We start from the raw sequence: 26,818 nt of genomic DNA on the forward strand, positions 1-26,818 counted from the left end.
TTCACATTTGTGTACAATGGAGTATCCATTAGGAAAATAATTATAGCTGTGTAAAATTTGTACAAGCAAGACTGGTCAAAGACCTTGCTGCATTTTGATTAGATTTTAGGTGAGTTTCCTAAAATGTACTTAGCTTACCCTAACACTTGTTTCGGTAAAGAAGACTCCTGCTGTGTAAGTGTTCCATAACCATGTTAAACAACTATTTATAGCAGTAACTGTAACTAGTACTATTAACAGGTACTATTACTAGCGAGCTTCTCACGCTATCATCTCCTGAAACGGCCAGAAGACAACTTATTTCAGCTCGCACAACCTCGGGATTTTCCAGCTCGGGAGGCCCGGCCCTCAGATCCCCGTGAGGAGCCTCTCTCGCCCTGTCCCGCAGCGGGAGGAGCGCAGAGGCCGCAGGTACGCGGAGGCATGCAGCACATATCCGTGCTACACACCGCACCGCCAGCAGCTGCAGGAGCGGAGGGAAACGACCTCCTAACTTGCTGCGCACCGCCCGGGAGCCATTTTAAAGCTCCACTCTCGCAGCTCTCTCTCGGAGGCACCGCGGCGGTGACCGGCACCTCCGCATTATTGACCGACCCTTCACAGGCCGCTGGACCCCACCGCGGGCCGGGAGGGCGGTGCCAGCCCCGCCGCTAACGGCCGGGCGCCACACAGGTGGCGGCGAGCAGCCGGCCGGGCCGAGCCGAGCCGAGCCGAGCCGTGCCGTTCCGACCTGCCCGCGGCCGCACCGCCCGCCCCGGCACTGGCGCTCGCCGCAGCCAATGGCGCCGCCTCTGTCAGTCTCGGCCCGCCCGCTGCCGGCGCGGGGGAGGGCTGAGGGCCGCGGGGAGGGAGGGAAGGGGCGAGGGGAGTTGGATGATTGAACTTTCTTGTTTAGTTTCTGCGCCGCGGAGTCTTCTGCCCCCGCTGCAGCCCGGCACCCGCCCGGCGAGCGGGAGCGCACCCCGGCGCCTGCCGCCCCCCGCAGCCCCCTGCCCTCCTCCTGCCCGCCCGCCCGCCCAGCCATGGTGCCCGGCGCGTCCCTCGCCCTGCTCCTCTGGGCAGCGGCCGCCTGCGGCAGCCCCGCCGGGCCGGGGGCCGGCGCCGCCGCCCGCAAGGAGGACGGGGCTTTCTCTACGGCCAGATGCACCTCCAGGTGCCTGAGCCTCCAGATCACCCGCATCTCCGCCTTCTTCAAGCACTTCCAGGTAGGGGCACGGCGCCGGGCGGAGTGATCCCGCTGCCCGCCCGGTGGGTGGCCGGGTGCCCGGGCGCACCCCCGGCAAACTTCGTGGCGGCTTCAGCCCCGCCGGCACCTGGAGGCGGCGGGCAGGGGGCGAGGGCTCCTCACAGGTGGTGGCCGGGACGGGGCGGCCCCGAGGGGTGCGCTTCGGGCTTTGCTTTTAACGAGGGGTGAGGGGGGACAGTGGGTGCCGGCCCGGTGAGGGTGCGGGTAAGGCTTCTCTTATTTTTGCATCTCCTTCGGGATAACGGTGGTGGCGAAACAGGGATGACGTGGGGGGGGGGAAGTGGGGACGAGGTGTGGGGAGAGCTGCGTGGTATGAAATGCAGTGAGCTGTGCGGAGGGAGGGTGAGCCCCTGAAGCTCCTAAAGCGGCTGCCCTGGAAGCGATGCGGGAGCTGGTGTAAGGGCAGCGGGTGTCTGCCCGCCCGTCCCCACCTTCCAGCTACACGCACTCCTTGTATCTAACCTTGTCTTGAACACCTCCAGGGATGGGGCATCCGTAACCTCTCTGGGCAGAGGTTTTCCATTCTCCCTTCCCCACCTGTTCTCGATTGTGCACGCATTGAGCCAAATAAATGAGGGACCCCCCGGAGCACGTCTCCCTCTGTAGCCCCCAAGTCCCTTTGAGAACAAGCCTGGTGGGGAGCGCGGCCACCTCCACGTCTCGGGACAGCACGGACCCGCAACGCCTGGGGAGCGCCTCTCGCTTCCCTTCAGCTTCCCCGTGCGCTACAAACTGGGACCGATCGCACCGACGGCTTGGGGAAAGTAGCTACGAGGGCTACGGTGTTGGCACAAAACCCCGGCTGGGGAGAGGTTTAAGGATAACCCTCTTAAAAACAGAAGTCACAGCGAAAGGAAAGCCTGACGCGCTCGTCCCGCCGGCCGCGGGAGTCGCTCGCTGCCTGTAGCAGGGTTTGGGCCGACGAGACCCGGGCTAAGACCGAGGACGAGACCCGGGCTAAGACCGGGGCAGGGTGCAGTGGGCACTGCCCCTGGCGAGGCTTTGCCGGGTCTAGGGGTGGCGAGGCGCTTGGTGGCAACGTGGCCGGCTGCCCAGCGCGCCTGGAAAGGATGGTACTCGTTAAAATAGTTCATTATCTTGGGGAGGGCTTGGGATTTTTTTTTATTTTTCTTTTTATGGCGTTGTCAGGCGGTTGTAACTTATTTGTTTTACAGTTTCGGTGGCTAAAGAGGCAGTTTAGATCAAGCCAATTCCGAGTGAAAGGCTTTTTTTGTGTTTTCTTGGCATGATTTCTTTTCCGACGTAAAACTGCTGACAGAATGCACATTGCCAAACAATAGTGATTACATTTTAATTAGCTAGGGTGAAATAAGCTGCAAATTACTCAGTTAGGACTTAATAACTGGCTGTTTATTTTTGTAATCAGTTGAAAATCTTGCAGTTTTAACCCCAACCTGCTAAAGCACGCGGTAATTTATCTAAATTACCAGGGATTAAACTCCTGCTGGATATGAAACGACTGTAATGTTGGGAGATAAAGTGCTCTCGCTTATGGAAGTTAAGCTTTCCATTGTCCCTTAATGAAGGAAAGGAGGAGAGTTTTGGAGTATAGGGAGGATTGGACGTTCTCACAGACTGATAATGCACAGTGGACTGGGCCATATGATTCCACCAGTGCGAAAGGATACGATGTTCCTTTCATCCTCTCTCTTCTTCCTCCTTTTAATGCAGTCACCCTCCCGGCCCTCCATTTTCATCTCGTCTGGGAGCAGTTTCTGGAGTTCTTCTCATTGCAGAGATGCCCACTTATCTTGTAATCTGATTCAGCCTTTGAAGTGAACCAAACACCCAGCAGGAGCAGGAAGCAACCATAGTGTCTCCCAGGTAGAACAAGATTGGAAAGAAGTGTGACCCACTCGTTTCCCAGCCCTGCTTCAGGTACCACCTCAGTGTGGGGGTCAGGGAGACAGCAACTGGGTGCGTGGTGGCAGGTGGACTCCACCACATTGCAGAGAGTTCAGTTCACACAGTTCAGGATGCCAAAACCACAGCACTAACATTTTTTTTTTTTCAGGGAATGAAGGTCAAGTAGTATAAACAAAAATAATGATTATTTCTATAACTTCTGGCTATCTTGTTTGAATGCCAATTGATATTCTTTCAAATCTTCAAAATGTTCACAAGAGATTTTCCTTCATTTCCCACCCCCTCCCTCCTGCTCCCTGGAAATTCTGGAAACTTTCACCCATTTTTCTTTACCATCCCTGTTTCTGAAAGGGTCAAGAGAGGTTTATTTATTTGTTAATTATTTTATATCTGGGAATTAGTTCTAAGCTTGTTTTAAAGTTGCATTTCCAGTAGGGGATTATTTTAACCAACGCACATTTCAGATAATTTACTTTCCCCCCCCCCCCCCCCCCCCCCCCTTCCACGTAGGCTATTGATGTAGGCTAGAAGAAGAATTGGTCACCTTAAAGTCTGTCGTTTCCAGAATGCCTAATGAACATGCTCAGATGCCTGCATTTTGTTGTAAAATTTCCAGGAGTTTTCCAATTTTTTAGGAAGTTTGGGGAATTCTAGGTAGAGATCACACCAAAGAACATTTGTGGTTGATATGGGAGATATCCCACCACGTGGGTCTTATAGCTCAAAAAAATACGTACATTTTATATGTAGGTACATCTCTCTGCAGACTAAGAAGTTTCACACGAAATATGCCGGCACAAAGTCCTTTCTTAAAAAAGCAAACAAAAAAATTCAGGCAAGATGGCTCATAGTGCTTTCTTCTTTTACGTAGCAGCATATAAATTGCAGCAGTCATCAGCAGTGGAGAGCGATGCTCAGTCTCTGAATGAAGGGGCTCCAACATATCTTCTGGCTTCTTGGAGCACGTGCTTCAGCTTGTTTTGGGCTGTTGCGGATGAGAAAGGATTTTGTATCCCAACTGTGGAACTTGGGCCACTGTGCAGCACAGAATGAGACATTGATTTAACTGTGACCAAAAAAAAAATAGGGAAAAGAGAACATGTCTCTCTAGCCTAATGTTTAGGGCACTCACTTTTAGCTATTTTGGATATTGAGACTGGGGTTTTAATCTGTAGTATAATGACTAATGACTTGCGTGAGACAGTATCTGGAGGGGTCACTGGCACCCATCCATGCTCCTGGGTAACTGCATCGAAGAGTAGAGTTCCTACCTCTGTGCTTTGCTTCCGGCAGCATTTGTGTTTCGTTATTCTCTGCAAATCACCTGATCAGGAGAGGGTGACTAGAGTGTTCTTCCAGCAACTAAAAGCATGATAGTCAAGTGGCCTGCCTACAGCAGAGAAGACAGTTTCGAACTTGATAGTTCCACTCTATACCTGTGAGGCTGTTTTCTAAAAGAGCATGTCTGTATCTTACTGAGGAACCCAAAAGCTGCCCTTACAAGAAAGGAAGAGCAGTTCCTCCTCTGCTTTGGAAAGAGAGGAAGGGCTAAGGTGCCTGGCTCCATGAGAAGCATCAAGACTATGAATCCTCTGTAGAAGGCATGCTTTTCTTGGGACTGAGGTTGTAAAGGAGGGTGATACATTGTTTCCCTCAACAGTTTCAGACTAGCAGTTAAGAAGACAGTTCCTTTCCCTTTGTTTCGGCTGATGGACCAGAAATGTCTGGGATTCTAATTTCAGGTATCCAAAGTTTCTTTGTGAATCCAGCTTTATAGTGACTCACACTAGGTAAAAGCCTCGTGAAGACCAGGTCACAGTTATTGCATGTTTTTTTCTATTTCTCAAAAAGGATGTGGGTAAAAATAAAGGACCCTGTATAGCTAGCTGGGATAGAGGCTTGAGTATTCAGATTAGTTTAGCTAGAGGTTTTCTGTGTAACCTATCTGTTTTAGTGGTGTAAGACTAAAGACTCCTTGCACTGCTGTCTATGGATGTAGCTTTTCTCGTCTGTGATATTAATTGTAGATGAACTCATCTCATTTTGGGGGAGCAGGCATGGCAATGGCCTTCAGCATTCTGTTTTCAAGTTGAGCGAAAGCACGGTTTGGATTTTAACCTCTACCGCCAGTCGTCTGAGCCAGGTTCAGAAAACAGCATGACTGAAAGTTTTGTTTGTGAATAAGAACTTGGGGCAAATGTCAGAGTAAGTTCATAGGCCAAAAGTACAGCATAAAAAAATTATGAAGAACAAACATTGTTTACTTGGACCTGTGAACTCATGGATCTTTGGTCTTAGTTGCCACGTGTTACAGGCCTCTCAAGTGTCTTCCTGCTTAATATGTGAAACTCAACAAGTTGGCTCAGGTAGGGGAGATGTACATCTCATGTGCTGGGTCAGAAGCTGAGAGGGTAGGAGAACATACCAGAGAAGGGAAGAATGGCAGCAGCAAGAGGTTGTGGGTACCTGTCAGACCGCCCCTGTTTGCTGTGAGGAGTCACAGGAACAGAGAGTGGCCAACAGCCACATGCTCGCTGAACTGGAGAGTGGTGATCCCACTGGGGATCCCTCTGGGATGGTTTGCTCAATCCTCCTGAGCAGGGTCAGCTAGAACAGGTTGGTCAGGACTGTCTCCAGTCAGATTTTGAGTACCTAAAAGGATGGAGACTCCACAACCTCTCTGGGCAGTCGCTTCTTGTGATCAGTCACCCTCACAGCAAAATAAAATTTAAAAAGTGTTTCCATATGTTCAAATGGAACCTCCTGTGTTTTGGGTTGTGCTGCTGCTGAGAAGAGTTTGGCTCTGTCCTCTTTACTCCCTCCCATCAGATATTTATAAACATTGATGAGACCACCCCAAGTCTTTTCTACTCCAGGCACAACAAACTGAGCTCTCTCAGCCTCTACTCATATGAAATATGCTACAGTCCTCTACTCTTAACGGCCCTTTGCTGGATATGCTCCACTAAGCCCATGTCTCTTGTGTACTGGGGAGCTTAGCACTGGACCCAGGACTACAGATGTGGAGGAGTGACTGGAACAGACAATAGGAGTAATTACATTTTAAAGCTACAATGCAAACTAAATATTGGTACTCACTTTCAAAACCACTCTCACTGTTACAAGTTTCTTACATTAGCTTATATATGACTATTTGACTATTTATAGCTATCAATCCACTAAAACCAAAATGCTAATGCTAAATCCAAGCAGATATCATGTGTCGCCCCTCCCATAATTTTTAGATAACTGCATGTCTGTAGTTTTCTTTTTGTTTGTTTGGGTAGTCTTCAGTTGTAAACTGAATCTTAGCAAATCCATTCCCTTATTCTTAGGGAAATCCAGGTGTATATATAGTGTGATCCAGAATTGTCGTTACTGATTGAATAGGCCTATGAGGTGTTGCTTTAAACTTGTTAAGGTGGAGACTGACTAAAATGTACCAGCAACAGTAGGGATGAGCTTGGTCGCATAGAGGTTCTGTATTCATGCTTAAGCCAGCTTGAATACTGGGTGAGTTCCAGTCTAAACTTTTGATGCAGTGTAGACATCCCTCACATGGCAAGCCAGGTTTGCGATACATGAAGGGAAATTATTGAGAGATTTCCTTTCTTAGTATAAATCTTGTAATAATGTACTAAGAATTAGAACTTAGGAACTATTAAGCTAGGTTGGCTAATGCTAACTCTGAATTGTTTTTGAAAGGATGGAAAAATGTTCTTTTAAGTTAATAATTCAATATGTTGCATAATGTTTAATAGCTGTAGGAGGGAAAAATAAGGCCTTCAAAATTTATTTTGAATCACTGATAACTGTATGGTGGTAGGAGATTGTCTTCACTGTTTTAAATGGAGTGTGGTCTGTCAGAACAACTAAAGTTTTTGAGGGAAAACAGGCAATCCTTTTAAAGATATAATAAAATTTCTCAGATTTTATACCTTCAGCAAATAGTGTGCAAGTGATTACCTCTAGATAGCCAATGCCTGATTTTACCTACAAGTCAGGCAGCCAGTTGTCTAAGTGCCAGCACATCTGCCTTCAAATTGCTTGAAACTCCAAAGTGACTGCACCTGCAAAAAATCTGCAATCAGTTCCAGATGGGAAAGCTGTAGGCCAGGCTGAAAGTCTAGGGTGCATGTGTCTCTATGTGCTCTGCTGTAGAGAAGTCAGATCACGAAGAAACATTTTGTTGTAACTGTCTTGAATAATCCCCAAACCTTAAATTAGTTTTAATGGAACCTTTTGAAAAGATATGTACTACTTTTGTAGTGATGCATAGTAGATATGTTGTGTGTTATTCCTGGAATGCTTCAGTTTCAATTGATAGGTTGCCCAGGCACCTAGGCTTAGATCTTTTGGGACATTGTTCATAATCTTTTCTACATGTTACTACTTAAGAAATGTGTGCCATCTGCTTGTATTGCCATTTCAGTACTCATCTCCTTTCCAAAAATAGTCCTTGTGTTAAATAATTCTGACTTTCGTATGTCTCCTTACAAGCACACAGCTGTTAATTTCTTTCCACAGACAAATCTGAACATTTGTCATTACTTTATGATTTTCTCAAAAAATTAAAAATCCAGATTGTTCATCTGTTTTTATTCAGATGGCATACGATCTGGATAATTATTCTGACATTTGGTGTGCTCATATTATTGAGATCTGCCATCATGAACAAGAAATGCACAGATCTTAACATGATCTTAAGTAAAATCTTTGAAGACAAAAAGGTCACTTTGAATAATAACGGTCACAACTAGTGAAAACACCTGCATTATTCTATGTGTGGAAAAACCACATTGTGGAATTGAGCCACAGTCTTTGTGGTCATATCTAGATCTATGAACTTTCTCATGACCAAACTCAAAGCTCTTTGGCATCAGTGAGGGTGTGCAGTCAATGTGAGCAGAAGGGTTGTAGAGCCTGGTCCTTGCTGCCTAGCAGTTTTAATTTCTCTGATTTGGGATCATAACTTTGAACATTGTCATTCCAAATTAGAATGTTTGTCTGTGTCTCACGTGTAAGGTTTAAATGCAAATCAAATAAACTGCATGGAAACAGAAGAGAGGGGTGAACAATTTTATTGAACAGTAAGTGTTGCCAAGATAGTATTCTTGCTTTTTGCTTGTGGCTGACTATATACTAGAAGAAAAATCTTTATACTACATAAAATTAAAAAATGCTGTTAATGTGATAAATGTGTGATACTAAATGCAATAAAACTAATAGTAATGTTGCTAATGTATTTTGAAGCAGACATTCTATGTATAGATAACAGTGGCAAGGCATACTTTTAATGTCATGGGTGTGTACCAGGAAAGGGGATGTTGCTTTTGAAAAGCATTCGAAAACTTCTGATAGAGAATTATTGGTATTTTTCAAATGTAAATCCTTTTTTCATTTGCATATATATCCACTTACCACTGAGGAAAAGGATAGTTTATAAGCTAGGTAGTGTTCATATTAAGATTATTTTTGAAACTGTTCATTGTCTGCATATGGGTTATCTCTGTCATTAACTATCACTCTCAACTGTATTAAAATATATTTTATTTAGTAAGTGTCCCATAAGGAAAAAAAAATACACAACGCGTTTCTGAGACAGCTTGAAAAACAGACTCATTTCCCAGATGCTGAACATTTGTCATTTTGCAAAGGGCAAATTTCATAAGAGTGAGTACTGAATTTGTGTGTCTACAAAGGGAGATTATTATTCACAAGCTGATCTGCATCTCTGTCGGCTATTTTATGTGATTTTCTGCTTCCTGTGATAATCTGGTGTTGAGTGCATCTCTACCTTCTGTAAACAGAGAAAGTACTGTTATTTCACATCTATATTTTTAAAGATCAAAACCACGATTAACAAGCAAGTATCAGCAGTATGTTACAACAGAAGGAAGACATGTTCACAATTATATTAAGTAGGTGGTGCCTAGGAAACGTAAAGCTTGCAACAAAAAACCTATTGACTAGGAGTTTACACCAAGAATTTTCATTTTTTGACCTTTGCCATAGCTAAGCATTAAGGTCTTATATCTCAAAAACCTTTGAAGTCCATGAAAAACCTTCTGTTGATTTCAGCTGGATCAGGTCCACATATGTACACTGGGGCCATGCAGCCTTTGTCAACAAAGAAGAAGAGTGATGTGAACTTGGCATCCCAGCTCTAGTTTTATCCCCCACCCCCCTTTTTTTATCTTTTAATGTCCACAAGATCACAGGATATGAAGGTGGAGAACTGGGGGTGTTGAAAGGTAAGTGGACCCTTTAAACTTGAAAATAGAGTTCTGTTCCTTTCATCTCTGATTAAAAAGAATCATACATTAATTTTCATCCATCAAAAAGAATATCAGATATTTCCAGATTTGGGGAAGAATCCTAGCCCAAAGTTTATATAAAAATTTCCATTGACTTCTGTGAAGTGCATTTTTACCAATGTGTATCTAGCCTGTCAAAGAAGTATGTCGTCCAAATTATGCAAACATATTTATGAATTGAAAATGTAATCCAGGAAAATACATCTTTCACACACAGACACACACACACAAAAAAGAAGTAACTTATTTTACCATGGACACTGCATGTTTTTCTTCCCCCTACCTTGGTTTGTATCTTTCATCATCACCTTTTAAAACAGAAGTTACTTGACTCCCTCTGCAAAGGGAGTGAATACCCTGGCAGGAGTTGAGATTACTAGAGGAAGATATGGCCCCAAAACTTGCATGAGAAGCAAAAGAAGAGAGAGAGTCTCAGAAGGGAGAAAGATGGAGAAAGGTGAATTCCAGTAGGCGCACACAAGGGAAGACAATGCTGGACAGAGAATTTGTCTAGGAGTATATAGATTTTACTGGGACACAATTAATTCAAATTAGGGCTAGAAATAGGGAACTGCCCTGCGCAGACAGAAAGGAAGAGTTGTTTGTAAGTATTTTTTTGTTTCAGCTTTTTCTGAGCTGCTTTGAGTTTTACCTGGTTTAAAAAAGTTAATTATTCTTGTTTGTAACTTAATTAAAACGTGGTTTGAGTATCCTTCTGTCTTCATCCAGTTTTAAAACCTCAAAGAAAATTCACCACAGAGGTTTAGGTGATTTGTGCTCATGTCATATGCCTATCCAATGCAGGCAAATAAACATTGTTTGTTCTAGACCAGGGATGCTCAAGCGTACAGTTTGTCCAGGTAACTGTGATGACCTTTGGCTCGCTTCTTTTCACCTGGTTTTCATTCAATTCTTTAATAAAAGTACCTTGGGAGGGTGAAGGCAGTTCACCTGTGTCCGGGTGTTGGTAGCATGCTTCTCATTTTTGTCTTCCCTACAGACCATGCCGTATCACACTGATGGACTGTGAGAAAAGTGTGTCAAAGGAACAGGCTGCTTTGGCTTTCTGAACAATTCCTGCTCTCCAAACATCACTCTGTTTGTTAACTTGTAAAAGTTACCCTGGAGAGTTTTCAACTGGAAATAAGTTCTGATGATGGCAGCCTGCTCTCTTGAGTCAATACCATGACTTACTTGCATGTATTCTGGATTAATTAGCGATCCCAATTCTTTGGGAAAAGCTTTGGATCTTCTGGTGCATGTAGTCTGTACGTTTTCAGAAGTGCTGGATTTAGTGTGTTGCGCATATACCGTAAGTTTGGTCATCTGATGAGAGAAGAGCTGCACATGTGGTGTGTTCTCATATGCTAGACAAAGCCTAGTTGCCTCCCCAGGCACAATGTTGGTCACTGTCTGCTGCAAGGTTATCTTTCTAGTCAGAAGTTTGAGAAACTACTGCCACCGTAGTTTCCCTCGTTGTCACAACTCAAACCACAAACCTAGACAAGGTAGCGAAGAGTTTGTGCTTTTGCTTCTTGTGAGGGTTGCAGCTGCCATGGATCTTGTAATAAGATAATGTGAGGGAAATAATTGCTTTGGAGAAGGTGTCTTCCTCAGAGATTGAGGTTGATGGTAAAGATTGGATGAGAATAATGTGCTTATTTAATCCAGTGTAAACGTAGTTCAACCTTCATTCCTATTCTTGGAATTTATAAGAATAGCTATGTTTTTCCTTTTTATGGATTATTCTTTTGGGGAGTTATCTTCACATTGACTTATATTAAATAAAAGAATGTGTACTTTACTCATATGAACATCTCATACTTTAGATCATAGATACAGGTCTATACATCATTTGCAGTTAATTGATAATGTTTTTTAATTGTTAATGATATCTTTGTACCACAGGAACATTCCAGTCAAGCCTCTGGGCTTTCTTTGGTCCTAGACACTGTAAATTTATTTATTAAACCCATGTGCTGTAAGGCTTTGGATTTGTTGGGATTTTGTACGTGGATGGACAAATGCATAAGGCAGCAAATAGCTGAAAGCCAAGGAAGGAGAGAGAACAATAATAATAATGTGTTCTAATACAGTGACTCAGTGATTTTTTTTATAATTTGTTCTTTCTTGGAAGACAATTCAACAAGGTTTATGTGTTTTTTATTTAATTAGATGATTATAATTCCTTTGGAAACAACGAAGTCACATTACTATGTAACTACAGCTAGACAATAATAAAGCACATCATTATCTGCCCCCATTTTTCTTAGTCATAAAGAGTTTATAATATGTTGACATTTGAGCCATAGCAATTTTGGGAAAGGAACTGGATGTAGGAAAGCTTGAGGCTTTTTTCCCCATTTTGAGATGTCTTTCTATGTAACTTTTAATGTAAAGATCATGAATTAGCCAAACTTTGGTCAGTCTGGATCTGCAATAGGTGGAAAGAACATGTAGGGTTAGACAAACTGACAGAAAGAGGTAAAAATCATCCAGTTAATGAGGTGTATGACTCGCCTCATATAGTACTTGCTATCAGCTATGGGACACACTTGTCAGAACAAATAAGGAAAGAGGACATGGATTTCTGGAACTAGCAGCTTATTGTTGGATTTTGAGTAAAAGAATTGAATAAGCAGTGTGAAAGACAGTAGACTTCTGTTAAATTTCATGTATTTTCTATCTAGTGGATCCGGAGTATAAATGCATTTGATGTTGCATGTGCAGCATATTAGCTCATCTTGTGAAAAATTTTAACTAGAACAACACGCAGATACATTTGTGCACTGTACAGCACTGAAGCTGTAATATAAGTGGCAATTAAATGTTTAACAGCAACTAATAGTTATTTCAAGTCTCCTCCCAGTGTTCAAAACTTTATTTTTCTTAAATAGAAAAAAGAGCAGCAGTGTGGACTAGACTTTAAGTAAAACAAAACCTCAGCCATTTTCCAGATTGTAGAAAGAAATGAACAAATGAAGAAATGAGTTTTCTGAAGGATATACTGTCTGTTGTTGTTTTGGGATAGAAAGCATGACTCAGTTTTAAAGACTAAAGAGCTTTACACATGGATGTAGTGTAAGTTCCTGTTTTTTCTTTAGCTGGAGATCTTTCACATTTCTGAATGAAACTTATCAACACTTCCATTTATATAATTAGCAGTTTAATACAGATTTTTTTTTTTCTGGAGTTCTCATTGCTGGCCTGAGTTTGATATCCCTACAGATGATGGTAATGTCTCTAGTGGTTTCAACTGAAATAATCTTAGAACAGTGTCAAATATACTAGAAATATCTGATCAAAATTTGTAGATAAAAACAATAAAATTCCCATTAAACTATTTAAAGACAATTAACTTAGATTTGTTAAATACCATCTTAATACATCTTGACATCATCTTTTACAATTCAGGGTGGTAGTAAATGTTACTATGCCATTAGGATAAAGTAAAACCGAATTGCCAGTTATTTGCCAGATGTAAAATGTCTTGACTTCAAATTAAGATAAATTTTTTAGAAGCAATTCCTTCAAATCATAAGAAAAGGTAGAAACAATTTTTTGATGTAACCAGAGCTGAGTACCACTAAAGACAGTAAATAAGTATTTTTTTTACAAAATGAGATATTGTCCAGTTACTGATTGTTACTCTATATATCCAAGTGCCCTCAGGGATTCCATGGCATCCCGGTAAGCTTCATCAACAGGCATGGCTTATCCTCTTAATAATAGCAGCAGATGTCAAATTTTCATGCCCGTAAGATGCTTACTCATATCTAGTAGATCCATCTGTTATAGATCGAGCCTCAGTCAAGTTGTTCTCATCCATGACCTTCCCACTGAGAAAGCAAATCAAGCAGAGCTCCTCAGTCCAATGAAAAACAAACCTGAGTATTATCAACATATTTGTAGTACCACACCCCACTTCACTTCACTGTCTTTCTTAATTGCTTTGCGCAGGTGAGAAGACTAGTAAGATGGAATGAGACAGTGTAATAGGGATAGAATTCCTGGAGCATGCCAGAAATATCTGGGACTTTCCAAAGATGAAACAACTGAAATATCTGACAGTTTTGCAAGAATAAATGATATAAGAAAGAGAAACAAAAACTTGTTATACAAAACCTGCTGATAATTCAAGATGTTGATAACTGGTATTAACCTCAGTTGTAGATGTTTAAAATATGGACACACTTGTAGATGCTTAAACTCATAAAATATGGGCATTATTATGTTTTTCTTTTGTGTCTGTTAGCGTGGATTGAAGATAGAAAATCATAGGCTTCAGAGCTTCTGTTATCCTTCCAGTGGAATTCTGTGGAAAAAGTCCACATCCAATTGTTTACATTGACTGGGGCTTTAAAATACTGTAGCTTGGATAGGAACTTAGGCCGAGCTTTGACACCTCTCATATTACAAGTCTTTCAATATCTACAACACAAATTAAGCTGTCTTAATTTTAAACTCTTTCACCTGATGGCAGAAATGACTGAAACACGATATACCTGTCAGGAAATGATTGCTCTGCATAGCAGCTATATCTCTGGTAACCAGACATGTGTCAATGACAAATGCTGCAGTCCTGCCTTGAAAAGAGATTTATTTTCTTTTTATGGTATGTCTTCATTAGCTAGTTATCAGACTGTATACTAGAAAACTGGCACATGACAGGCTTTTTGTTTGTGGAAAAGTTTATCATATGGTGAGGCAACTTTCACAATTTTCAGTGGAAGATCTCTGTAGAAAGATCCAGTTAATATCTTTGTAGCTCAGACTGTATGAATAATTTTAGTGTCTTGTATCTTTTTCAAATAATAACATTTCATGTTGTTTTCCTCTCCCTCTCATCTGTTCTTCCTTCCACAATCTAAGGTTGGTTGCAGGGTGGTCTAGAAGACAGGACTGTAGCAGTTGTATATGTTTCATATGGCATACAGTTCTTAACAAGCTGGAAAAAGCTCATAAGGAGACTGAAGAAGTGGCTTGTATCTATTGTAACATGCATTAAAAGTCTGCCTCTTTTTGCAGGAATGTATTGTCAGCGTTGCAGGATAGAAGGGCCCCGGCTAGGATCAAGTGGAAAGGGAAAGACTCAAACTTCCCACCCTACTGTATGCTCCTTCACATGATGCCTGTTTTTCATCCATTGTCAACACAATGCCCTTGCAACCTTTGCTGTTCTGGGAGCCGTTGCAGTCCCTTAAAATAGGATGGGAGTAAAAATGCAGTCTGCAGACAAATATGAACAGGGTTTACAGGTCTGGGAGCTGGGGAGACAGCAGCACTGAGCTAAAGTCAGGGAAAAGGAGTCATGGCTTCCCTTTTTGTTACATGATAAAATAAGGAGGACGTTCATCATCTGATGTTATATGAGATATCTGACCATAACGCGACTGGCATCCACTAGTCTTTGTTATTGACTGAATGTGGCGGTACTGGGGGTTGACTTTCCACGGAACTGAGAGATGGGCTGGGGAGGAACAGGCTGATGGCCAAACCAATAGGAGCAGGGAAGAGTGTTAGCTTGCACAGTGTGATTAGTTGTTGGGTTGTGCTTTATAGTTGAGATAATAAAGTTATAGGCTAATTAAACTGTACCCATTACATTTTGCCTGTCTTCCTGTAATGTCTGCGATCAAGGCAGATGTATGGAAAGACGGTAGCAATTAAAATGTCTGGGAAATAAGACTTCTTCCTGAAATGCTGCTTTAACTGTTGTGGTAAAAGCTGTTTTTTTGTGTGGCTGACATATGTTTCTTTGAGTTAGTCCTTTCTGAGCGTATGTTAACAATATTGTCTTGGTTTTTATTCAGGTTGAAGATAGACTGTGCTGTTTATGAGTCAATGGGTCATTTTGATCTGGACAGTTATTTAATTCCTGAATGACCACAGAAACCTTTTGTAAATGTTTCTAGGAAATCGCAGGTCTGATGAAGTGTACTTCACTCACTGAGCCTAGACTTCTATAGAAAGAGGAAAAAAAAAAAAACCAAAAGACTGTTTTAAACAATTGCTAGAGCTACAAGGACTGTATGAATTTTGACACTTGTTATTTCTGAGAACTTTGCTGTGCACTTCAATAATAGACTTTATGAGTAGATCAGTGTAACTATTAATATATAATTGTAGGCAAATTTCAGAAGGCATATTTAATCTGTATGATCATTATTTGTGCTGTTGTCTTTTTTACTGCTGAGATTACAATTTTCTACATTCTTTCAATATTGTAAAAGTACTTTGGACATTGAGACAAAGTATGTATTTTGGCAATGATGTTTATTGAGCCTATTGCCTTTCACTGATTAAAAAGGAGAAATTTCATAATTTATCAAGATAACTAGAATAGGATAGGGGATATTTGTCACTTTATTCTGTTGAGAAAGGCACTGTATGGAATGAATTTATTATTTTTTTCTTTTAAATGGAAATGAAAATATACTTATCCATCAGCTTGTGGTGGATATGGCTGCTACTGCATATTTGAAATATCTAGTATCTTGTAAACTAGTAATAAGAGAAAGGAAATAAATAAATTCCTGAAACGTATCATGTTAATTCATGATATTATATCAGAAATAATTGGTACCTTAAGTACAAGAATATGAGCATAAAATTTGATGTTGCCTGATATTTGAGTTATAATAAAATGGGTACCAGAGAGCTGTTAATTTTGATAAGGGCAGCTGTGTTCATGTATTTTGTATCAAAGATACAAGTGTACTATTTAATGATGTCCCTCCCATAGATACCAGGACAGAATAAGAGAAAAAACAGGAAAATATCACATGACCAGTATGTAGTATCATGCATTTAGCAGTTTTATAATCAGAAATGACTCCACCACAATGCAAGCTTCATGGAGTATCCCATGTTCATATAGTTTAACTATAAATTATTTATAATAAACATGATCTAAAAATATGGGGTTGCTACCCTATCATTTATGTTCAGTTTCTTAAGGACATGAGACACCAGAACCCTAAGCCTGTTGCAGGTCCAGAAAGGAATTGTGCCCTGAATGGTCATGAATGGTCATGAAAAAAGATGGCTTATGAGGAAAATCTAGTCTAGTAGGAAGGACTGAAATGAAATACTTCTCTTGTATGTTTGTGGGAGGTGTTGGACATTTCCGAAGTGCATCTACACGTTAATGTTTTATGTGAATCAGAGTATGCATTTAGAGTCAGTCTCCTGAGCTACATGATCCTCTTTTTCATAGACCAACCTGAGAGGTCATGCAGTAGATTCCTTCTGGATGAACATAACTGGAAGAGGTGCTCCAGGGGGACCTAATTTACTTTAGCAGTTTATGGACATGAGTTCATGGGACTGGACAAGTTTGAAGGGAAAGGGAAGTTGGCATACATATAGTGCAAGTATTAGATCTGTCAACATCAGTTGTTTTGCTCAACAGATGTGCTACTGTGCTTCACACTACTTCCTAGTGTGGAGACACCCTGGGGTATTTGTAGCTGATTCTGGAATGATTGGCTGGTAGGCAGTGCAGGCGAACACAGCCTGTGGTAAGCGTAGCACATCACATACTGTTGGGACCCAACTACTCAGTCTTATAATTACACAGAATAGTCACATGGACTGTCATTTTCAGTTATAAAGTCAGATAAGTTAGCACAAGAGTAGCATGCACGCATTTCTGAAACCTGGAATATTACTGTCTTTTTTGGTGAATCATGTTTTCTCAAATACACTTAAAAAAAAATCACGTCTACACTTAATATTTACTTTTACAAAACACAATATAATTTTTAGAACGTCTTTTGTTCCTTTTGATGCTAATTTCCCAGTGGGCTACCTTTGTGTCATTATTTTTGAGTCAGGATATATTATTATTATCTTGTTATTTAATTTGCATAGCAAAATCTGCTTTATGACATGAGGGAAAAGGCACATTAAGAAGCATTTTGGAATGGTGAGGGTTTTGAAATTTAGCCTAGAAACAAATAGTCAACAAGATGTCTTTTACTTTTCATATTCATGCTATTAGATTAGATTTTGTTCCCTTCAACTGGATTACTTAACCCCAAGAAATGTGTGCAGGGTTTGGCCCCAAGTATATGCATTAGTGTGGGATGCTGAATTTACTTCTAGTATCTTAGTGTCATTGTCTTTAATTCCCCTGTTGCTTAGTGAAATGAAGTTTATTTAGGTCTGGTTTCCTTTATAGATTGATAGAAACTTCTGCTACATAGAATAAAACTCAGTTGAGATCAGTCTTAGAAGTGGTAACACTGAAGTCTGTGAAACCACAAGAAGGCAGTCATAACTCACAAGTGCAATGGAGACACCAGGATTCCTGTGGCTCGTTTGTTTTTACAGCTTGTGTTTATCTAGCAGTTTTTCCATCCATTTGAGAAGGCACTACTGTGAAAAGAGAAAAGGTGTTGCGTACTGGAGATGCAATGTTAATCAAAGCTATGCATAGTCTATATTTTCAAAACTACTGATCTCTTGTTGTTTCATTGGTAATGACCTTTGGATTTTTGCTCACTGTCTTTCTAGGAACCTACCCATGATGACAGCTTTATAAGGAATGCTGGTGTGTATTGCAATTTAGGTGGTGGTTGCTGATTTTACTTGATTGTTTTTCATAATTACTCTGATCTTTATCTCATTTTTTTTTCTCTGTGTTTTCCTTTTGGTGCATGTGAAGTTGTGGCTTTACATATTTCAATGTAAACTTCAATGAGGACAGTCTAATAGAAATGAAGGCTGAAGATGACTTTGCACGAACTGTTTGGGAAATAATCAATGCAAGGTTTAGGTCAATACAGTTCTGTTCATACCCACCCATCCACAGCAGGAGCCTGCCATATCACTGTGATCAGAGCTAGTGCATTACAGGTGATGGCGGCATAAGTGTAAATCCAAAAGAAAACTTAAAACTTTCTAAAAATACTAGTGCTACTGATACTTTGATTAAATTATTTGTGATATGCATTTGCTGGCGTTAATCCAGATGTTTAAAATTAGACTGCAGTGTTAGTCAAGCTGTTTTCCATGATGATTTAATTTTAGTTTCTATTTACAAACTGTAGTTATGTCACCAGAATCAACTGTTAAGAGCAGACCAGTTTTGTAACTGTTTCTTACATTCAGTCACCTCTTTAACTTAGTCACTTTGGGTTAACCAGTAAACAACATTTACTTTTCTACAGTACAAGTGTCTGCAGTATAGAAATGGATTCTGCTGAGGAGGATGTACATTTTGTTTGTCTGTGAGGGACCATGGTGACTGGTTACAGTAACAAAAGGTCTGCATATATTTGTTCCAAAATGCATTCTTCTATTTTTCTGTTTTTCATTTCCAGAATATTGTCACTTGGTTTATTTAAAAAAAAAAAAAAAGTTAAATCTGTTGTATTTACTCATAGGATCACAGTGGAAATATATATACATAGTTAACCTTAACTCTATTTCTACAAAAGTTTTTGTGTAAAACACTCACCATAAAGTTATCCAAGTGCCTGCCTGATGGGTAGGTAATACATTAAAAATGACTAATATCTACTACATAGTGTTTGTTCTCTTCTTTCATGTTAGAGTCCTGTCAAGTGGCTTTTTTTTGGGTATTGTTCTGGTGGTAGGTGTTATGCTTTGTTATTTTGCCAGGTTTGGATAATCATTATTTGGTTTTATTGTTGAAATTTTGGTTTTCATTTTTGTTAACGAGATCAAAGTCTAAGGAACATTCTTTATGCATCAGGGAAAAATTGAGGTCATTATAGAGCCCAACCTGCAGTCTCCTGCTTTCAGCCACAGCAAGGAGCAGCTGCCCCTCGGGGTCAGGGAGCTGGGGCCTGAGGGTGATCCCAGCACAGGCCGTGCCCTCTCTGAGAAGCAGCCCCCCAGGGCCTGCACAGGGCAGGCAGCAACCGGTGCTGGTGACAGCCCCAGGCATGGGATGAGCTGGGGCCAGGGGCAGGCAGGGGCTCCAGACAGGGGCAGAGGGAGACCGGGTGGCTGGGCACAAGGCTTCAGCGTGGGGACCCAAGTCCAGCTGGGAGACAGTGCCAGAGGCAAGCTACAGTGTACATCCAGGAGGGGTGACCTACAGCACTGGTGTGAGGCAGGGCCAGAGACAGGCATACCTACAGCTTAGCTCAGGCAAGGACTGATGGCCCCAGCCCCGCTGAACTGGGGTTTCTGGGTGGTGGGTCAGGGCAGGGCAGTTAAGGCCTATTCGTGTCCTCAGGGCCTTGACACTTGGCACATAACATCGTAACATGTAACAAGGGGGAATATACCAGCTAAATTCTCTGGAGCAATCAAAACTAAGCTGAAACCTAAGGATTTTCAAAAAACAACAGTAAATAAAATTGAAAATACTGCATAAATTATACTAAGACCCCTTCTGAATGTTCAGTGTTCTTGTCCTTACACCTCAAAATGGTGTAAGCAGAAGTAGAAAAAATACAGAGAATATCAAGAAGAAAGTCTAAACATATGGAATGAGCCACTAGTTGCTCATGCACTTCTTACACTTGTTTCAGTAATGGTGGTTTGCCCCCCCCCCCCCCCAAATATGAGACATTGTGCTATCTGGAAATTGGTTAGGTTCTCTGTGACTATGAAATACTTTGGAATGAGCTGTTAGGGTACATGATGAAAGCTTGTCTGCATACCCACAAAGGAGCTCAGAGGGACAATGGCAGGTGGGGGACCCCAAATCACACCCTGCCTAGCTACTCCCAGACCCATCACAGGAGCCATCAACCTATCAAATGCCCATCCCCACAAGGTCAGGGGAGGAGGAGAGAGTCCCAAAAGCAGATGGGAAGCTAGGTTAAGAACCTAGGTTAAGGACTCAAAGGGAGAGATGGCCTTTTTGGAGCCTCCAAGGACTGTCTCAGGAGAACCTCAGCCCCTGTGTCCAAGCATGAGACCCATCAAGATTCAGCAATGCCAGGGCACCTTTGGAACTGAGGGGGCTGATGCCTGGGGTGTGGGACACATTATGGGATGCAGGGGAAAAGTGTTTCAGGATTGCGCAAGACATACTCTGAGGAAGCGGAGGGGTAAGGAGATAAAAAGGGCTGGATGTGTGTAAATAAGTGATAAGCTTGTCTGTTCATGCCCTGCACCTGGTCAGCACAGGCTCTCCTAATTTCTCATTAAATTACTTAACTCTTCCTGGGTGAGGGAGTCTGTTCTGTGCATGCATGTGCATATGGTGGTCCAAGTGCCAGCAACTGAAGTTATAACAGAGGGCTGAGGTCCCATGTGTTTGTGGTGCCAGTGACTGGAATGAATGCAGGTCTGGGTGCCAGCAGCTGGGCTGGGACTGTGGGCTGGAGTGCCTGTGTGCTGAGTGACAGCAGGTAGAGAGACCTGAGTGAGTGAAGCCACGTGCCAGCCTCAGAGAGGGACCTTGGGTTACAGAGCCTGTTTGTCTGTGGAGTCAGAGGCTGGACAGAGCCCAGGTGTGTGAGTGCTTGTGAAGAGCAAGCTGGATGAGCTGGTGGGTAGGTGAAGTTGCGTGGTGTAAATGTGCCTCTCTAGGGGTGAGAGTACAAGAGAGCTGACTAAAGGGGACCAGGAGAGTCCTGGCCATCTCTAGGTGGGTCGTACCAAGTCTCTAAGAGCAAGACCAAAGGATTTGGCTGCTGGGTATAGTGGGAGTCACAGTCTGCTCTGTGTGTATTTGCTTGTGTGCATGTGAGATGGGCCATGCCAGCAATTGAAGTGGGGCTGCGGCTTGAGGCCTCATTTGTCTGGGTGCCAGAAACTGTGAAGACTGGTATCCAGGGGTAGCTACTGGGCAGAGCAAGTGTCTGAGCCTAGGCCCTGTTGGGATCCATGTGGCAGGTGTGTGTGTATATAATCTCAGTATCATAGAATGGCTTGGGTTGGAAGGGACTTTAATGATCATTCAGTTCCAACTCCCCTGCTATGGTCAGGGACACCTCCCACTAGATCAGGTTGCTCTGGGCCTTATCTAACCTGTTCTTGAACACTTCCAGGGATGGGGCATCCACAATTTCTCTGGACAACCTGTTTCAGTGTCTCACCACCCTCTGAGTGAAGAATTTCCTCCTAACATTGCAATATAAATCTCCCCTCTTTTAATTTAAAACCATCCTCCCTTGCTCTATCATTATCTGCCCAAGCAAAAAGTTGCTCTCCATCTTTTTTATAAGCCCCCTTTAAGTATTGAAAAGCTGCGATGAGGTCTTCCCAGAGCCTTTTCTTCTTCAGGCTGAACATCCGCAGCTCTCTCAGCCATTCTTCACAGGAGAGGTGCTGCAGCGCTCTGATCAACTTTGTGGCCCTCTGGACCCATTCTAACAGATCAACATCCTCCTTGTGCTGGGGGCCCCCAGATCTGGATGCAGGACTCCAAATGTGACCTCACAAGGGTAGAGAAGAGGAGGACAATCACCCTCTTCAACCTTCTGGCCACACTTCTCTTGATGTAGCCCAGGATGCAGTTGGCCTTCTGGGCTGCAAGTGTACGCTGCTGGCTCGTGTCAAGCTTTTCATCCACCAGAACCTCCAAGTCCTTCTCTGCAGGGCTGCTCTCAAGGAGTTCTTCTCCCTGTCTGTACTCATGTCTGGGATTGCCCTGACCCAGGTGTAGCACCTTGCACTTGGGCTTGTTAAACCTCATTAGGTTCACATGGGCCCACATCCTACTCAGCCAGAGGAGGGAACAGGATGAGTCCGTTGGTACTGTCTGTGTTGATGTGAGTGCCCTGTCCAACTTACAATCAAAACGTGAATGCCTGCTGTAGGATCCTCAAATAAATTGTCTGAATATTGTTCAGGTTTGGAAGTGCTTGCTTTTTCTGCAGTATATGACAGAATTTTGTATTACCTGGAGCTTCGTAGTAGTAGGTAGAGTTGTCACGTGGCTTAATATAGCTTAGAGGTGATGAAAGCCTAACTAACCAAAGTCTGATCATTTTATATCAGGATGGAACGAAGTATCCTAATTAAATGATTTTAATGGAAACAGCTCCTGTACATGCAAACACCATGCCTGTTTATCTAAGTGCGAGAAATGGTCCTGCTCAGTAACATTTGCCTAATGCTTTTTTGATTCTTGCTTTATACTATTTCATCTCTTATTAGAGCTATTATAAAGCAACAGAAATTCCTTACAAAGAATTTAATTTTTCCTTAAGACATAGTTTACAGTGAAATAAGAAACTTTATGAAGGAACAAAATTTATGCATTTGTTTATATGTCATAGGCTTATAGAACCTATCTTCCCTGGATTGAAGTCAGGGAACCAAAATATTTCTGGGATTCTGTTGTTTTTTTTATGGATGGTATCATCTAATATTAATCCTTTTCTCTCCATGGCTTCTCCAGTGGATGATCTTCAAGCTTGACTTACAGTGGACAAAGACTTAGAAGTGAAGACACTAAAAATGTATTTACATAAATTTTCTTTTAAGCAGCAGTCTTGCTTCCCAGAAGCAGACCTTGTCGTTGGACTGTATGACCTTGCTCATTCACTTATTTCTACAGAGTAGTTCAGTTTCTCTGGCCTGGTTTCAGTCTCACCTCTAACATGTTGTTAAAAAGTAATTGCAAAGGGTATAAGTGCTTAAATTTGCTCTTGCTTGGTGACTTCTGTGGCAAGTGTTCTAGCTGTTACATAAAAGAGTATCATCTTTTCATTTATCATCCATGTTTTCAAATAAAAATGTGAGCCATTTATTTATATGCAAAAGGGTAACTAAAATACCAGAGCCCAGGAGAGCTGTGTGGGACTGTGGTTCCCCTTTTCATATATCTGCTTCAAGTTCATGTTTATACTCACGAGAAAGGCTTTGAGAAACATTTTCTTTGGCATTTCCTTTCTGCTGGGTTTAGTATCTCTCCCCACTAAGTGTACAGGCTTTTTTGAATTTCATTCCTAGGTGCATGCTTTGGCATTTGGAAAACGAAAAGCCTAATTTGAATTTGTTAATTCCATTCTGCACCCTCATTCCACACATTAGAGTTGAACCTAGGATCACACAGCACTGCCACAGATAAGTCCCTATATTAATTTGTGTCTTAGTGAGCACGTAGGCAGGAAATTTAAGTCAGGCAGAGTGTAAGTGACATTTTAACATAACATGTAACGTCATGCTGTTGAGTTTTTGAAAGGTTAAGGAAAATGTTGGGAACCTGTCTCTTTAAATTCATCACAGCAACAGCTATTGATTTCTGTGCTGAAGTGCTCTGTTTCACGTCAGTGGGACACTGTCATTTGAGGGGCATATTTTTCTGCTTTTTTGTCATTTTGAAAGAATTAGGAACATCATCAGGAGAAGTCACTTCTGAGTGACAGCATTTTCACTCAAAAGTGCACTGAAGATTGGGAAGGGAAGTAAAGTCTTCCAAAACTGATAGCAGGGATACATGTATTGTCATAGTAGATTAAATGACTACTTAAGTTTTCACAACTGATCTCTGGCACTTCAAAAGAAAGGTTATGTCTCCTAACAGGTAATTGTGGACAAAGATGCAAATGAAGGAAATTCCCTCTCTCCCCCTTGAAAGGCTAGTTTTGAGTTCCTTGTGAAGGTTATTAAATTTCTTCCCTGGGGCAGACTGTAGATAGATAAAGATTGATTCTTCATTGTCTCTTTACATGTAATTTTATCTTCAAGACTCTGCACAACTTTTTTCAAGGCATGAGAGGGCAAAGAATACGGAGGTTTCTATTTTAACTGTTCAGGTCCAAGGACATTTGTTGTTTACCAGAAGAAAGCAAGCATGCGCATATGCTTGCCTGAGATAAAACCCAATAAAGCTGATTAGAGATACCAATTAATCAGTTTCATTGCAAGTAGAATCATAGAATCAATTAGGTAGGAAAAGACCCTAAAGATCATCAAGTCCAATCATCAACCTGGCCTACTGAGTCCTATCACTAAACCAGGTCCCTTAATGTCATGTCCACACATCTCTTAAAAACCTTCAGGAATGGCAACTAAAGGTCTCTGTTCACTTCCTTAGGCAGCTTGATCATGCTCTCCATGAAGAAGTGCTTACTAATGTCCAATTTAAACCTTCCCTGGCACAACTTTCCTTGCATCCTAGTGCTTTTCACCTGAGAACAAAGACTGACGCCTTGCTACAACCTCCTTTCAGGCAGTCGTAGAGAGGTATAAGGTCCCACCTCAGCCTCCTCTTCTCCAGGCTAGACAACCTAAGTTCCTCCAGCTGCTCCTCATATTTCTTCTTTTCTAGTCCCTTCACCAGCTTTGTCGCTCATCTCTGAGCATGTTCCAGCACCTCAGTATCCTTCTTGTAGTGAGGGGCCCAAAACTGAACATCGTATTGTAGGTGTGGCTTCACAAGTGCTGAGTACAGAGGGACAATCACTTTCTTGGTCCTGCTGGCCATGCTATTTCTGATACAGGCCAGGATGCCACTGGCCTTCTTGGCCACCCAAGCACACTGCTGGCTGTCAACCAGCACCCCGAGGTCCTTTTCTGCTGTGCAACTTCCCTGCCATTCTTCTCCAAGTCCAGTTTGCCCAGTTGAGCACAGCTTCTTCTCCTCTTTACCGTACAAAGGTGGTCCTGAGAATACACTGGTGGAAAGCTTATAGACAGAAAAAGTGGTTTTTAACTCTTGCTCAAAGACATTTCTGCATGGTGGTGTTAAGTCACAACTAAAGTCAAAGTCAAAACTCTAATTGGCATAAGTCAGGTCAGGACTGGGTCGAAGAAAAACAGATGTGAGATAACTGAGGATGTAACGTAGGAGGATGTAAAATGCTCCAGATAAAACACAAGATTTCTGATGTTTTGAAATTACAGTTTCTGTCATGTAGATTGGATTAAAAACAGAAAAAAAAATACAGATGAACATTTTTTAAACTTAGGTTAGCCATTTGCTAAAATGGAGAATAGAGAAATGTTCATTTAGTATTCCAGCTTCCTCTGATAACCCATTGTTCAACACAAGCCTGTAGAATTTGTCTTCACCTTGTACAGTGAAAGAAAGATCATTCATATCATGTTTGTATGAAATTGAAGTTGCTAAACAGTACTTTTATGTTTTGTTAAACTTACTTTTTAATTCAAGTTATAATAGTTTTCAGTGGAAAAAAGAAAACAGTCATAGAAATTAAACATTATGAAGAAGGAGAGCCACACACCTGGGCATTTACTGCATTATTGTCTCAAGTAACAGTATAATTCAAAAGCAGGAGTGCTTTTTCTAGTTCAGTGGAAGGCAGCAGCATAACTGAAATAAAGTGTTGAGCTGCTTCTAATCTGTTATTGCAATCAGCTACGTCTGTCACATTTTATATGAAGAAGAAAGGGGGGATAAATTGGAAGTAGCACATAAAATATTGTTTTAACATTACTGTTGGCTAGATCTGTAAATGGAGATAATAAATCCTCGTATGGCATCGAGGATAGAGGATAATACTAAAGTATTCCCACTAGCATATGTTATTTATGGCTGTTCTAAAGTTTTATTTCTTCTATTTATGTCTCTCTATTTGAAGGGGTTGGACCCGACATGTTGCTCATAGCTAGCTATTCTTATGCTAACAAATCTCAATTTTAGCTAAATTCTACAGTAATGTCAGAGAAGAGTGGTATTATAAAATCAAGTAATGATTACATAGTAACCTGCTGGGAAGATAAAACAAATGTTCATAAAACGTTGACATTGAATTGTATGAACCAAAATTTTAAAATCGCTCCTAAGTGAGTTTAGAAGTGGAAAGGAGTAGATATGTCTTTACGTATATTATCCCCAGAGCTGCTTAGTTAATAGAGGAATGGAAATTTTTAGCATTACAGCTCATATGAAAAAAAATGTCATATATAGAAGTTTTCTAAAATTCAGTTTGAAAGTAGAAGTGAAAACAGAAGTATAATTTGCATTGGTTTGGTTCTTAAGGTACAAGAGTAATATGCAAGTTTGTTTTGTTTCTATTCCTGAATTTTGCAATGTGCCTGATCCAAATCTGTGTTTCTGACTTCTCACCAAATTCAGAACATGCTTAGTGTTCAAAATGCAGAAGACACTGCTTTATCTTGTATGGCTGAAACACCCAAGTTTGTAGCCTAGTTACCTTTTCCTCTTTTTTTTTTTTTCTTTTTCTTTTTCTGCTAACCAAAGCTTAGAGAAAAATTTGGAAGGTGATTCTGAATTGACCTCGGAAATGATTCACCGTTGGTATATTTTGGGAACTGTCTTAAGTGGGTGGTGCAAGAAAGGTGTCCTCAGTTAGATGACTGATCTAACTAAGTTTGTTTATTCCACTGATCTCAAGGTAGACACAGAGAGACAGACACTGATCTCTCAGGGTAGAAGAGATCTCTCTGATCTGTTTTTTTTTCTTTTTTTTTTTTTCTGTGTATGTGTGATTTAATTTAGTCG

At 41.5% G+C, this 26,818-nt stretch overlaps 1 protein-coding gene across 1 annotated transcript in view; it reads left to right on the forward strand.

Annotated features, from left to right (window-relative positions):
- Positions 1-1,022: 1,022 nt before the first annotated feature.
- ANOS1 (anosmin 1) overlaps positions 1,023-26,818 on the forward strand; it is a 136,672-nt gene continuing 110,876 nt past the window's right edge. The window contains exon 1 of the mRNA XM_035542236.1: positions 1,023-1,205. Within this exon, the coding sequence (XP_035398129.1) occupies positions 1,023-1,205 (183 nt within the window). The remainder of the gene's footprint in view (positions 1,206-26,818) is intronic.

Source organism: Cygnus atratus, chromosome 1, assembly GCF_013377495.2.
Source record: "Cygnus atratus isolate AKBS03 ecotype Queensland, Australia chromosome 1, CAtr_DNAZoo_HiC_assembly, whole genome shotgun sequence".
Lineage (NCBI taxonomy): Eukaryota > Metazoa > Chordata > Aves > Anseriformes > Anatidae > Cygnus > Cygnus atratus.